Source organism: Diadema setosum, chromosome 18 (genome assembly GCF_964275005.1).
Source record: "Diadema setosum chromosome 18, eeDiaSeto1, whole genome shotgun sequence".
Classification (NCBI taxonomy): Eukaryota; Metazoa; Echinodermata; class Echinoidea; order Diadematoida; family Diadematidae; genus Diadema; species Diadema setosum.
In genome coordinates this window covers 14,068,719-14,084,370 of record NC_092702.1, presented here as the reverse complement: position 1 = coordinate 14,084,370, position 15,652 = coordinate 14,068,719, and the positions used below count along the sequence as shown (strand labels likewise).

Sequence of the window (15,652 nt, the reverse complement as noted above, 5' to 3'; positions counted from 1 at the left end):
AAAAATCGGGACTTTTTATTTTGCTTCGAGTTAAGTGATTTTCGACTCACTCGACGTCGACTTATCCGAGGTTTACTGTAGTTCCTCTAGATCTAGACAAAAAAAAAATATACCCAGCTTCCATCGAGGTGTGTTTTGTAGAGAGATCACTCTAAAAAGTTACAGTCAATTAGCTCATATAATGCTGGTGTGGCTTGCTTTTAAAATGATTTCCGCGATTGTAGTATTGTGGTACGACACAAAGTGATACCCCAGGTGTGAGGCCTACAATGTCTGCATTTTGACATTTTGACGCCGGGATGTGCTACTTCCGAACCAAACCTGCTTATGTATGCTTAAGATGAAAATATTATTATTGATAATTTTATATAGCATGCACCCAAGCAGACACTCTGTCTGTATTATTGTATAGCAGGACATTCGAAAGTAACATCCCTCAATATTGTCAAAGACCGAGAGTGAGACTTGGCAAATATTGATTAATAGCACTGAAACCTTAATCAAGGTCACGTGGTCTGGTATGATAAACTTCACGTCCGGTGATTCATCAACCTGTAATTGTTTTAAAGGCAGATGCGTTGGACACGCATGTTTCTTGAAGACCAGCGTAGGGCCGCTTGATTCCAAGAATTTCAAACGCAAAGAACGTGGCAGTCTGGGAATGTTGAGAAAGAAGTTGTTCCATCTGCCACTTCGGTCGTGTTTTGGACCTTTAAGGCACTTGCCGTGTGCGGGCGCTAGAGTTCTGTCAGAGCGGGTTGATGGTTACACCGTAAAAATACGGTGTTGGGGATGTAAACTAGCATTTATACTGTAGATGGGATCGCAAGGGAGATAAAAAGTATGTGAGTTTAAAGTTAGCTGCAGTTGACTCTCTGGCAGAAAAAACAAACAAACATTGTAGTACTAGTATGAGAACTCAGAAACATGCAGGGGAAATTATATTTGCATTGTTGTACATTTTGTGGGTACTGAATTTGGGCATTATTGAGTTTGTTACATGAGACTATTTCTTCGTGGAAACTTATCCCCATAAATCAACTCAAAATAGAACACATAGGCAGTTTAGGATACGCGTGATAGTGCAGTTTCCCATAGTATGTTACAGCAGAGTAATATTGTTGGCCGTAATGACTAGGACTGATTTCCATTCATTCACAGTCATTTAGGAAACGGGCCTGCTGATAATATACGTGAAACTGCCCTTATGTGCTTAGTTAAACCTTGTCTACATTTTGTCATACTAGCATTCGGATGATTCTTGGTATATCAAACTGTAGTGTTTCAACGTTAATTTCTTATCGTTTGATATGATTAATATTCTGTAGTTTAACCAGCCCACTGAACAGTCATTCGAATTATTGAATGCAATTTTTTTCCGCTAACGTTTCAAATTTTTCATACTATACAAAACTTTATATTGACGTAAGACTACACTGCCAACAAAAGAACGCTCATTATCACTTCGTAAACTGGTGTGTACATTCATGCACATAAAAAGTATATTAAATGGCATTACCAATCGGTAAACACATTAATCAGTGAACCAAGTGTTGATCTTATCAATCTTGAGACGCACGATGACTAGAATGCTAGTATTCCAGGCACTAAAATCTTCCTTATGGACACTATAAGAAGATTGTAGTCTGCCAAGATCTTTGAGAAATCGATATGATTATCTAAAATATGCCCGAGTGATAAGGACAACCAACAGAAGTATGCAGTAAACCTGAATGTATTCCACCTGTATAGTGATCAGTAAGAGGAAGATTAAAACTGTACTATATACAGAATAATTTTCTTGTAGATATAGCTGTGATGATATTTCCTTGTATGTATTTCCTCTCAAATGTTCTCGTGTGTATAATGCATCACATTAATTGCCTGCCTGTATGGACACCGCCTCTTGGATAATGTTCATCAGGTTGACGAATGTGTAGGCCCCAAGTCAGCTGTTATGCTCATGGAGAGCCGACTTTTCATTGTGACTGCTCGAGGCTCGAGCACGTTACATATCAGACAATAGGCCTATATCAGTTGCAAAGCACGGCTTGTCAACCTCTTGTGTCTGCTACAAAAAAAAAAAAAAAAAACACATTAAAAATACGTTTTTAAACTATCGATTGCTTTATCTTCCTGTAAATGAGAGAACGCACAACAGCTGAATGTATTTATTAATGTTAAATGGATTTAAAGGAATATGATCTACTCTGCTTGATACTGATTTATGCCTGCCAAGATGTTTTGATCGCTAATAGATGTACACAGTTTTCATGTATATGAGTATGTCTATTTGTATAATACACCTGTACATAATCTGTGCCGATATTTCGTCCCACACTGTCGTATAAGACAAATGCATAGTACCGTGTTAGTACTCGTAACTGATGCAAATATACTTTCATTAATTGTGTTTAAATTTGTTGTTGCTTTTGTTTTGCCATTCAAATGAGAGTGAGTGAAGAGCTGAGGGAGAGATAGATGAATGATGAAAACAAGCGGGGGAGGAGAGTGAGCTGCAGCTTTTCTTCTGAAGCTCAATGCTATGTGATCAAACAAATTTATGACCGAAGTCGATCGTAAAATAATGAAATAGGGATAATTGCTAAATATCATATTATGTGTATAATATAATATATACATAACGTAATGTGTTGTATATATACAATCATATATCATAATGTTTGATACGTATTATTATTATGATTCTTGTGTGTGTATGTGTGTGTGTTTGAATGATACTAAACTTAACTTGAAATGGCTTTGAAATCCATCAGCCTGCCATATTTTTAGGAACAGGTTTTTAATCGCATTCTTCGCATTCAGGATGCAATATTGATGTTGAATTAAAAAACAAGGCAAGTGCCAAATTGTGTCTCGCCCATTCACGTACAAGAAATTAATATTTTTTATAACTCCCAGAAGTTAATTGACCTGCTTATGACCTTTGACCTTGTGGTGACCTTCAACACCCCAAGGGACATTTACCATCCAAGTTTGGTCACAAACGGACAAAGGGATCAAAAGTAATGAGCTATAATCGAAATGCGTCATAAAAACTTAACATTGGGCCCTAAAAATTTGTTGACCCCTTTTTGTGACATTTGACCTTGTGATGACCTTTAACTCCCCAAGGGACATCTACCGTCCAAGTTTGGTCACAAACGGACATAGGGATCAAAAGTTATGAGCCACAATCAAAACGCACCCTAAAAACATAACATTGGGCCCTAAAAGTTTGTTGACCCCTGTATGTGACCTTTGACCTTGTGACGACCTTCACCTCCCCAAGGGACATCTTCCATCCAAGTTTGGTCACAAACGGACAAAGGGATCAAAAGTTATGAGCCATAAACAAAATGCGCCCTAAAAACTTAACATTGGGCCCTAAAAGTTCGTTGACCCCTGTCTGTGACCTTTGGCCTTGTGGAAACCTTCAACTTCCCAAGAGACATCTACCATCACCCAAGTTTGATTGCCATTGTAGCAACATGTGCTGAGTTAGGTGTGATAAGAGAGTCTTGCAAGTAAACTTTAACATATGACCTCAAACGACCTTTGACCTTATCATGTGACCTCTTACGGCACCATAACATGAAGATACCCCCAGTGCATCCATCACCCAAGTTTGATTGCCATTGTAGCAACATGTGTCGAGTTACGTGTGATAAGAGAGTCTTGCAAGTAAACTTTAACGGTTATGACCTCCAATGACCTTTGACCTTATCCTGTGACCTCCTACGGCACCATAACATGAAGGTGCCCCCAGTGCATCTATGACCCAAGTTAGGTTGTAATCCAAGCAACTTATGTGAAGTTATTTGTCAAAAGAGAGTCTTGCAGGTAAACCTTAAGTTTAACATAGAAAAGAGAGTCTTGCACATACTCTTTAATAGACCTCAAATGACCTTTGACATCATCACATGACCTCCGACAACACCATAACATGAAGATACCCCTAGTGCTTCACCCAAGTGTGGCTGCCATTGCTGTAACAGTTGCCAAGTTATGCATCATAAGAGAGTCTTGCAGGTAAACTTTAACATTTGTGACGGACGACGGACGGACGACGGACGACGGATGACGGCGGACGACGGACGACGGACGGACGGCGGACGACGGACGACGGACGACGGACGGACGACGGAGGACGACGGACGGACGCCATTTGGATCCCTTAGTCTCGCCTTCACCTCCGGTGGGCGAGACAAAAAAAAAAAAAAAAAGAACAAACAATATTATACATATTATATATATATATATATATATATATATATATATATATATATATATATGTACATATATTATGTGATATATATATATATATATATAAACAACAATAATGATAATGATAATGATATAATATCTTAACACATTGCTGCACAAAAAAAGTGGTTTGCCTAAGAGTCAAATTTAAAAAGTTTGGAGTTTCAGTAGAGTTATTTTACATGATTCCTATAACACGTTTGTAAAATTAAACGAGTTGATGGTGTTATTAATTCATGCACAAAGCAGGCCCCTACTTTTGCTGACATGCAGCCTCCAGTACTTTTATACTTACAGGGGTCAAATGATTTTCATGAAAAGACTTTCACGGGGAAAATGGATTACATTTGAAGTTAGTTAACACAATTATGGAAGAGACGATAGTTTCACGCGTTGAAAATTAATTTACTCATGCTTTTGATTATTATACATAATAGACTGTTGCCGATACGAAATCAATTTTCCCTAGACAAATCTTATAAAATACATTTTTGATGGAAAATGATGACAATTGTATGTAAAAATAACTATTTTGGTTTATTTTTCTCTATCTCAATAGCTAAATCAGAATATTCCTGGAAAGCCTTTATCTTCACCTTTATTGTCACTATATGTCATGATAATCTCATTGAATCCAAACCTATATTGGGGACTTCATGTCGTCGTAATCATGTCTTTATTGATAAGTAAAAACAAAGGACATGTCGATGGTTCATGGCCCTATTCTGGACACTACATGGCAGGTAATGACACACTTACAAATACTTACAGTGGACAAATAACAATATGGCTATATTCACAACAGATTTGTGAGGTTGACAACAATTACACAAAATCAATTAATCACCGTACATTTCCCCACGCAGTGCACATACACTGTATCACATTTCTGATTGCTGAAGTGTTAATCAACTGTACTAATGTTATATTTTCCTGAACATGTATTACATAATTTTGAGTGTTTAAGTGTCAATCACCAATGACTCATTTCGTTATTTTGCCCAGGATGCTCCTTCACATTTTTTAACAGATCAAATGAAATTGGAATAAATCATTTTGTCCGGTATACATGCATTTCCAAGTGTTCGAGTTTCAATCCATATTTTACTAATTTATACATTGTCTTTTTAGGATAAGTGCCAAATATCATTCCAGTAAATCATCACATTTATCAAAGTTTATAAATGTACTAATAGTGCGTATGTGTATGTGTGTACGTGCGTGTGTATGCGTAAGTGTGTGTGTGTGTGTGTGTGTGTGTGCGTGTGCTTGTGTGTGTGTGTGTGTGTATGTGTGTATGTGTATTTGTACGTGTATGTGTATGTGTATATGTATGTGTATACATGTGAAAGCGTATACTTCGTGTAACCATCCGATTCGATTGAATGAAAACTGTATACTTTCAATGACTAGCTTGTACGGTACATGTATCGTTGTATTGTGTTATAAAGTCATATATAATTGATGTATTGTAGTAATGTAACGTAAGTGAGGGGACTGCAATCTACAAGTTCGCTTTTTAGCAGCCCCTCAATTTTCATTTCCATGAAGCTCTTTTAAGAACCAATGTGTATTATTATGTTCCAATATAATGTAATCATGTCAAAGTGTATTACCTGTGTTTGATTGGAAATGAAAATAAAAAAACATGCATGTGAACATGCATGTGTGAAATGAAATGAAATGAAAATTATACACATGACTATTACATACCGGTATTACTAGGTGTATTTTGTACTTACATATATGATTAACGTCCCCCAATTCTATGTTTCTTGCAGAGAATATGGTGGATGATGAAACTATTTCATATCTACTAATGTCTTGATAGAATGTTTGGATTTATGTGTTTTGAGTAGGCCTTTCAGTCGTTGCTTGTTTTGAAACAAACGAATTATAAATTTCACGAATTTTAAATTTCATGTTTTGAAATTCAAAACAAGCAAAAAGGATAAGTGGCCTCATGCCAAAAGGCCCTTAACAGTTAACCCATAGACTTTGTACAAGATTAGAGTACTAGTATTCAGCAGTATCAAAAATTATTACGGCTCTGGAAAAAAAAATGAATAGCGCCATCTACGGAATTACAGAAAAACGTTGCGCCTATGGCGCTCGGCATTGACCAATCGACTCGCTCCTAAACACTTCAGCAATCAATTCAAAACTGTAACAACATACGAAACACAAGTCACCTGTGTGTTGTGCAGCGTTAAAGGTGGGGCAAACAGTTGGACGAACGCGGACGCCAGAAAATCCTCGACAATGGAAGCAAAACGCAGGTAAAATACATATCACACCAATTTCATGACTATATCGATGTTATTCATGTTTTACAGATTGTAAATGCTATGGGTACAAAAGGGTTTTAGAAACAGAGGGTTCGATTCCTCGATCCTCTCGATTACCGGCCCAATCAATGATAATGCGTAGACTTGTTGGCTATTCATGTGTACGCGTGTGTGGACATGGCCTGGTTGCATTGCATGGCCATGCCCATATGGCGTGCGTCTGGCTGGGCTTGAAGTTGTATGGGGAACAGCAGCGCCATTGTCAAGCATTGAAACCGATACACTTTTGTGTCCTTTACAAGACCCTCCACTCCTAGTATGGTTGAGGGGTCTAGATATCGCGCACGAAAATTTGTGATGCTCTAATATAATAGAAGTTATTCCACAATCATACCTGAATTTCTCAATAAATATCACGAAAATGCAGAAAAATCACCTCCCAGAATCTCCTGATGATACGATGACGGAGTAGACTAGTGTGCTGTCGCCGTTTGTATGTCGGACTTAATTTTATGGCATTATGCGTTCAATTTCTCGGGGTAGGCCTATGTAAGTATGTAAAGGTCGCGCAGCTGCCCTATGTAGTTTCATGCGTGAAAGTGTCTGCCCCTTTGCGGCTGTAACGTGCTTTGGCTTTCGTAGAATAAACGATCGATCGAACAAATTACGAATTCTGTCAGCTACGAACGAGACAAGCGAGACGACACGTCTACTTCTACAGATTTTAAGGTAAGGTAGGTAAATTACAAGGTAAAAAATTGGAAATTTAGTGAAAAATTTGTTCGAAAAAATTGGAAATTTAGTGAAAAATTTGTTCGAAATCAAAATTTCTTACCTGCTTCCTTCTCATGTTTAGTGGTTGTTAGGTATGTTTATTCCATGGGCATGTCAGTAAATTTTGCGCTTAGTTCCACGCGTAATATTGCTTGTTCGCAGTTTCGCTATGGGCGACCATTAAGTCCCTGCGCGAGATCTAGTGCCCTTACTATACGCATACATATCTACACGTATGCAGTGAATCTAACTAGGCAGAATCTATTGAGATTGGTGAAAATCTTGTAAATATCTCTAAATGCCATGCCCATTGTAGACCAAGACAATCTATTCAAATCTTACTACGTTAGATATAAAATCTTAACCCCGGCCTAGACTAGGGCGCTTCTTCACACAGTGATCATTGTTATTCAGTGTTATGTATGAATGAGTTTTAAATACTTCGTGTTCGGGCTGGTTGCAGTTACTAGTGTAGTACTAAAATCTATGATGACACACATAATTACACTTGTACTCTATTTCGGTGCTATAGTACTACAGATACTTTTAGCTTTCCCACCTCCCTCCTCTAAATGATTTCAAAACAGGTACAAACTCACCGTAACGTGTATTAAAATGGCTGCCAATTGGTCAGTGTAGGCTAGGTATTCAGTATCCTGAATTGATTCTACATGATTTGCATCTGAGTCTCCAAATTTGAATAGAACTGAAATTTTAAGTTTTTAAAAACACTTTTGCAAGTTTCAGAAAATCTCAATTGCTTCTTCACAGCACAGTTAAAATGCTGCTCTACACAAGCAATCAATCCGCACAGTAATTACGTGCAGTAAAAAGAGTCGGTCATTTGATCTGGATGCAGCGATCTTAGCAGCTTTACTCTATGGTGTCTCTGAAAAGCTAAAATTTGTTTTTTCCCTTTTCCTCAGCCAAGTCTTTTGGTAGCGGTGGTACACTGTAGCTTCTTCTATACAAAGTAGTTGAGGGCGTGCATGCATGCATATGTGTGTGTGTGTGTGCAGCCCCACATCTTTCTCTTTCTTTTCTGTCTTTTCTTCTTTCATTTTCAGGTATTCCTACAAGTAACTTCCCCTTTGCTTTCCTTCTTATTAGCTTGTTAATTATTTGTTTTTTGGGTTTTCTCTTCTCTAACTTTTTTAATTTCCTATTCAATCTTACTTTCTGCCTAATTGTTCTTTGTTTCCTTCATGAGTTACATCTTTCCTTCCATTGATCAACCTTTCCTTTATTTCCTCTCCAATATCTTTTTCCTATGTTTTGTTCTGATGTACATTGTACCTACATGTATCCTTTTCTTCAATTTGCTTTCAACCTGTACATATGATTCTTTCTTTCCTTCCCATTCACCTTTGCTTTCATCTAGTTTTGATTCATCTCTTTAATAATATTCTGATATTCTACCTAGTGCTTTTTTTGTTGTCAATCTTTACAACATGTGCTGACTTCATTATTCTGTTTCCCGTTTTGCGCACAAATTTTCAAAGTAGTTTGATGTTTCTTAAGTTTTGCACATGTTTTTCACATGTTGATTACATTTTATTTTGAACACGTGTTGCCAGTATTTGAGGATGTTGCATGTTGCATGGCATACAAAATGTATGTTGCTGACTTTTGAGGATGTTGCATAAGAATTTGAGCATGTTGCAGCCACATGCTCAAACCTCTTGTGGACCACCCTGGAACACTACATAACTCGAGCTCTACTCAACACTCGAGTCGTAAGACCGTTTTCACACATGCAGAGAGTGCATGAATTAAGTGATGATTCTATTTACTTCTAATTCCGATGGATTCCCATTTTCTTTGCTCAATTTTCCTACTTCTAATTGTTGCAGGTGCATCACTACAGTATTTAGAGAATTTGACCGAAAAATCAGTGTGAGTCTACTGTATCTTGTTGTCGAGGATATGTTCTGTGAGACTCTGTTTGGCTTCACAAATCACTGTATCCCCTCTCTTGAGGAGGACTTAAAAAAGAATTATAAAACTTTTTAAACTAAAGTAAAGAAAAAAAAAAGATTATATTTAAAACTCCTCTGGACAGACAACAATCGGTGGGTTTAGTGGCTACACACAATTTTGACCTCAAAATGACTCCAATCGCCATGATCAAATGATTGTTTTAGGTTTCAGAATTCAACATTCGCACTCATTTCAGCTCCTCTTCAATGTTATTTCAAGTTACAATGCAAGTTCTGCCGACTCAGTAGGGCATGGTCCAACAATGAAATTACCGGTATCGCAATAAATATTGCCGAGTGCATGCACAAATTACGAATGCCATTACTTATTGGGATTTGCTTGCTACTTATCTTATGCATGTACTGTATGCCTGGCGTAGGCGCCCGGTTCTGCCAAAATTAGCCAGCAAGCGTGATGACTTGTCACAGTCAGGCGAATGCAATTAAATGCAACTGCACATCAAATGCAAGAAGACACTATCGCCTGGAAATTGCATTTGATAAATCTACATACACCTGTTTATGTCAAAGATGCGTTTGATATTATGCGTACGAAATCAAACATCCTTTCAGCAATGGACTTGTCTTCAAATGCAAAGTTGCATACAATTTGGGTGACTTGCGTCTGATTTTTCAAGTTCTCACAACTGGGCTTAAGAGCATCACATCAGATGCAAGCTTTCCATCAGAGTGACTGGCTAATTTCAGCAGATAATGTGCCTACTAGGTGTACACATTCATTTCGGGGAGTAGCGCAAGATAGCAAGCGAGTAACAAATCAGTAAATGTGTGATTTCTGTATCATCAGGCAACATTGATGGCAATGATTTGCCGAATTTGATTTGCAGTGGCATTGAGAAACAGAAACATGTCAGAGTACATACACAAACCAAAGATAAGTGTCATTTTCAGGTCAAAACAGTGCATAGTGGGGGGGGGGGGGATTTGAATTGCACATACCGGGGTGCATGGAATGTGCAGAATGCCAAATTACAACCATGTCCCTTGTCTTGGAGGAAATGTTGTGTTCAAACCATTTTTGAATGACAGTTGAGTAATATCAACTTACATTCATATTGTGCTTGCTTGTACTTTGACCGCTGTGGATCTGTAGAGAGAGCATGAAGATGGAGATCGGCCAGTGTCTGGAGCAAGCCCTGGACAAGCTGCGCGACATCTGGAACGAGATCGGGATCTGCGAGGAGCAGCGCGTGGACAGGCAGAATGTGGTGCTGCTCCACATCCGCAACCTGCTGGGCGAGATGGTGAAAGAGGAGGAGTCCCTGCAGCAGCGGCTGCTGAAGAGCGTCACTACCTCCAAGGAGAAGGTCACATCGCTCAGCCTGGAGCTGGGCCTGCAACCATTTGAGGTGAGTCAGGAAATGCTGTCACCTAGTATGAATATGCCATTTACATAGCCAGTCTAATTTTATGTTCATCAGGACTAAAGCCCGCCGCACACTACACGATTTTGCCCATTTTCATTCATTCATGCCATTTTCTGGTCGTACGACTGGGTCTTAGCGCCAGTCATAGAGATTTGACATGTTGAATTTCTACGACTGGTCGTAGGCTTTCAGCCATTCACAAAGCAGTGAAATGCAAGCGCACTGCGCGCTCTTTACAGTCGGGTCGTATAGTGTGCGGTGTCCAGTCGTACGACTGGTCTTAAGACCCAGCTTGGCTTAAGACTTTAAGACCAGTCTGATCGTGTAGTGTGCGGTGGCCTTAACCGTTAAATCTGCGATTGTGGAGCACAGTGTATCATACATGGTACTTATGTATGGTCTATGCACTGCTTGCCAGTACATGCGTGCACATCACATTCATGTTGGGATCAGAGTTGATATTATGCTTGCATGTTCTTTAATTCTGAAGTAATCAGACTCACAAACTTTGCAATAATAAAAACTCAGCGAAATAATGTGTTTAAACAACACCTGACTTGAGCCCTGGCAAGATCTATTGAGTACTGGTAATCACCTGGTATTAACCAATCCTCTCACTTGCCATACAGTGAAGATCAGGAGGCAGAGATTAGTTATGCACGGCTAAACATTACCAGTGGCCCAGTGATGCTAAAAATTGATATTTGGGGCCACCAAATTTTCAAAAAGAAGATCTTTTGCTGACCGATTTGGCAACTAAGATTCTAAGTGAATTGCTGTGTATCCTATATAATCAATACATTTCTTAATTTTTTAGCCCACCAGAATATCAGATTTTAAGGACCCAAATACTTTCATGCATGTACCTTAGTGGGCAAGTCCAAGATAAGGTCCCCTCAGAAGGCAAAATTTCATCTTTGCTGAATATTGACATATTTGGTATCATTTTGAAGCTTATGAGGTAAGTTTTGAATTCCAGGGAGAAAAATATGATATTATGTAAATTTATGCAAATTTCAAGGGCTTCATTTGCATAAATGAGAAATACAGCGTTACGTATGGGACATTTATAAAAATTCATATTTATTCATAGGAAAGCAAATTATATTTGAGTAATATGTGGACATAAGTTCATAAAATAGTTTAACTTGGTATGAAAATTTAGGGATTATGCAAATGAGTATGCAAATTAGCTCATGTCCTATCATGACATGTCCCATACGTAACAAGTTGAGGTCATTTTTTTAGGTTTTTTCTGAAATTTCTAAGGTTATTTGATTGCCCTTTTGGGAAGTTCTAATCTATTGTTTACAGAAGTTAAATACCACAGAAAGAAGAAAAAATAGTAAAAGAAATATTTTTTATTAGGCAATGGGACATCCTCATACATATTGCATGTGAATGCATGTACAAAATGTAGCTACATTGTAGCTGGGAAGGTCTCTCAATACACGAATCGTCAATCATCCTGCAGAAAGCATCCCAACTTTGCAGCTACTTTTGAGTTATAGACACTTGAAACAATACATGTACTTGACTGAACAATTTTCAGAAAGGGGGAGATGCCAAAATACACAATGAAAATCAGCATTAAAGGGATGGTATAGTTTTCATAGAAATGGGGATTCAGTTTTCATCATTTTACAAGATGATTGGAAACCACTTATATGAATTATTAAAGAGCATACAATTCTAAGATTAGAGGAATTCTAAGTTTATTTTATGAAGATCCAATTTGAAATGGCTGAGATATCAGAAAACAAACAAATACAAAGTAAAATGAATTGGTCCTAATGAAATATGTGACCCACCTTTTATTAGGACACCATTTTTCTGGATATCTCAGTTATTAAGTTTTTGGTAGTAGCCATGACAAAAATCATGGGTATACATACTAAGGTGTGACTCGAATCAACAACCAGATGGCTAGACAGACATATATCTATTCGATCACTGGGGTTCCACGCAGCAGGTATTGCATAGCTTCATTAAAATTAATATTTCTTGTGTCAAGTTGTTTTTTATTGAAACTGAATGGCAAACTGCCCTTCATCAATAAAGTAAACACTTTGCTATTCAATTTGTTAGTAGTAACTATCCTGATAAAAATACAGGGCATGCATACTCAGGTTGGTCATAAAAATATAAAATATGATTAAATGTGATTATGATGGTGAATATTTGGGGAAAATTTGATTCCCTTGACAATCTGGATCAGTATTTGAGTAATTTCAACTGATTCTACTTCAATAATTATGCAAAATACCCATGAACATGGTTCTCTACACACTAAACGCATGGGGGACAAAAGGCATGAGGGTCAATCCACGTCAAATCAACCAATTTTCAGACAATTTGTAACCCGACCCCCTTCAATTTTCTTTAAACTATCACCAAATGTGCCCCCAAGTGTCTGACGGAAGATTCTAAAATATTTTGCCCCAAGGTCAAACGGTTGCTAAGATACGGCCTCCCATAGCAACCAATGCGTGGCCAAATAACCGAGTTTAAATAAAATTTGCTATTTTTGATTGACTGCTGCAGCCAAGTTAGATGAGATACATTGCTCATTTTCTGTAAACTTGAAGAACTTTATGATGCTAACATGCACAATATGTTACGGCACGGATCTGACATTCGGTTATTGCGCAAGAGGTCACCGAAAATGGCGTTAAGCGTCAACGTTAATGTTTTTGAGTGCATGTTTGGAAGCTGATAACTTCAAAATTCAATTAGCTTAGAACCCAATATTATGCATATATATAGAGACTCTCACTTGCTCTACACACCTACCAAAAATCGGACAAAAAGTATGCTCCGTTTTCTTGAAGGGCGCCCTCAAAGTTGGTTTTTTTCAAAAAGTTGCCAAGTTCAAGGTCACAAATCACCACTTGTCCCATCGAGGAGTGACACCAATTTTTGTGTATTGATAGACATTTACCTATATTTTCATGGGTTACCAAAAAACTTTTGTAACCGGAATGTTTAACAGCTTTTTTATACATTCGAAAATGGTCGTAAACACCCAAAAATCGACGTAAATTGACATATAGGGTTTTCAGCATATTTCAAATGGTGATAAATCAGAGATGAAGTGCCAAGACACAATGGTATCTTCTGTGATGATAGTCTGTAACTAGTACTAAAAGGACATACATCACAAATTGTTTTGTCTTATTGGCAATGACCTTGAAAATGCAGCTGAAAATCACAAAAAAAAGTAAATTGCTCAATTTTCCGTGACCATAATGGTGCTAAAGTGTGTTTACATCAATTTTTAGTTAAGTGCCATTTCAGTACTCCTGGTGACTTTAAGCTGAAAACTGCTAATCATGTTCCATTTCTATTCTATTTCAAGCTACAAATAATATTTGAAGTCATCTCCAGATATTTTGACCTTGACATTGTTCTGAACACAGATGTAAATTCCTTAATATTAGCATTTCCTAACACACAAGTGACTTACAACTTTGTACACCATTTCAAACTTGAATTTCTCTCAGACAGAATGCCTGATCATATTTATATTTACAGTACTGGTAGTCTGTAATGAGAATTTAGAGGATGTAGTATCAACTTATTTGTCTCAAAGACATTGACCTTGAAAATACAGCTTAAAATCATAAAATCAATATTCGTTCAAATTTGCAATACACACTTTAATTAAAAATGGTGTTTACAGCGACTTTGAATTGTGTGTATGTTATATATCAATGATGTGTTACAGCCTATAATTGCTAATTATTTTCCCTTTTGTTCCACTTGAGCTGCAAATAATATCAAAAGTCATATGTACATATCATTTGACCTTGACCTTAGTTTAGAATAGCCATAATGCCTCAAAATGAGCATATTCACCACACATTGAGCACTACAGCACATTTCAAAATTGATTTTCTCATAGACAGAATGCCAAGTCATGTTGATATTTGCACTAAAGGTAGTCTGTAATGGGTACTTTGAGGATCTATGATGCTCAGTGCACACACTTACAGTAGTGTCCAATTTATCCAAGTTGTATGCCTATAGAAAATGGATGCATAATCACCATTAACATTTTAGCCATAAAAATAGAATGATCAAGAGAATAAATTTCAAGACTACTTCCATCCTAGTAATGTCATTGACTTCGAATTTCTGGTTCTGAATTTCATACACTGTAGGCATTCTGTCGATGAGAAAATCAATTTCGAAATAATGTTGTAGAGCAGTATCTTATGTGTGTTGTGGATATATTCTTATGCTCAAAGGCATTCATGACTGTTTTTAGAATAATGTCAAGGTCATATGATTTTTGATATTATTTTTGGCTCAAAATGGAACAAAAGGAAGAAATAATTTGCAATTATCAGCTGTAACTCATCATCAATATAAAAATCATACACAATTCAGAGTCACTGTAAACCCCAGGCTCTAATAATGTGTATTGCAAAATATTTTGAACGATTATTGATTTTTATGATTTTCAGCTGTATTTTCAAGGTCAATGTCATTTGAGACAAATCAGTTGATACTACATCCTCTAAATGCTCATTACAGACTACCAGTACTGTAAATATAAATATGATCAGGCATTCTGTCTGAGAGAAATTCAAGTTTGAAATGGTGTGCAAAGTTGTAAATCACTTGTGTGTTGGGAATAATGCTAATATTAAGGAATTTACAGCTGTGTTCAGAACAATGTCAAGGTCAAAATATCTGGAGATGACTTCAAATATTATTTGTAGCTTGAAATAGAATAGAAATGGAACATGATTAGCAGTTTTCAGCTTAAAGTCACCATGGGTACTGAAATGGCACACAATTAAAAATTGATGTAAACACACTTTAGCACCATTATGGTCACGGAAAATTGAGCAATTTACTGTTTTTTGTGATTTTAAGCTGCATTTTCAAGGTCATTGCCAATATGACAAAACAAGTTGTGATGTATGTCCTTTTAGTACTAGTTACAGAC

The 15,652-nt window shown here is 37.2% G+C and overlaps 1 protein-coding gene across 2 annotated transcripts in view; it reads left to right on the top strand.

The window, feature by feature from the left end:
- Positions 1-6,482: 6,482 nt before the first annotated feature.
- Positions 6,483-15,652, top strand: part of LOC140241693 (protein regulator of cytokinesis 1-like) — a 35,345-nt gene continuing 26,175 nt past the window's right edge. For both annotated transcript variants that reach the window (XM_072321437.1, XM_072321436.1), the window contains exons 1-2: positions 6,483-6,545; positions 10,422-10,677. In XM_072321437.1, coding sequence (XP_072177538.1) covers positions 6,529-6,545; positions 10,422-10,677 — 273 coding nt within the window. In that variant the 5' untranslated portion in view covers positions 6,483-6,528. The remainder of the gene's footprint in view (positions 6,546-10,421; positions 10,678-15,652) is intronic.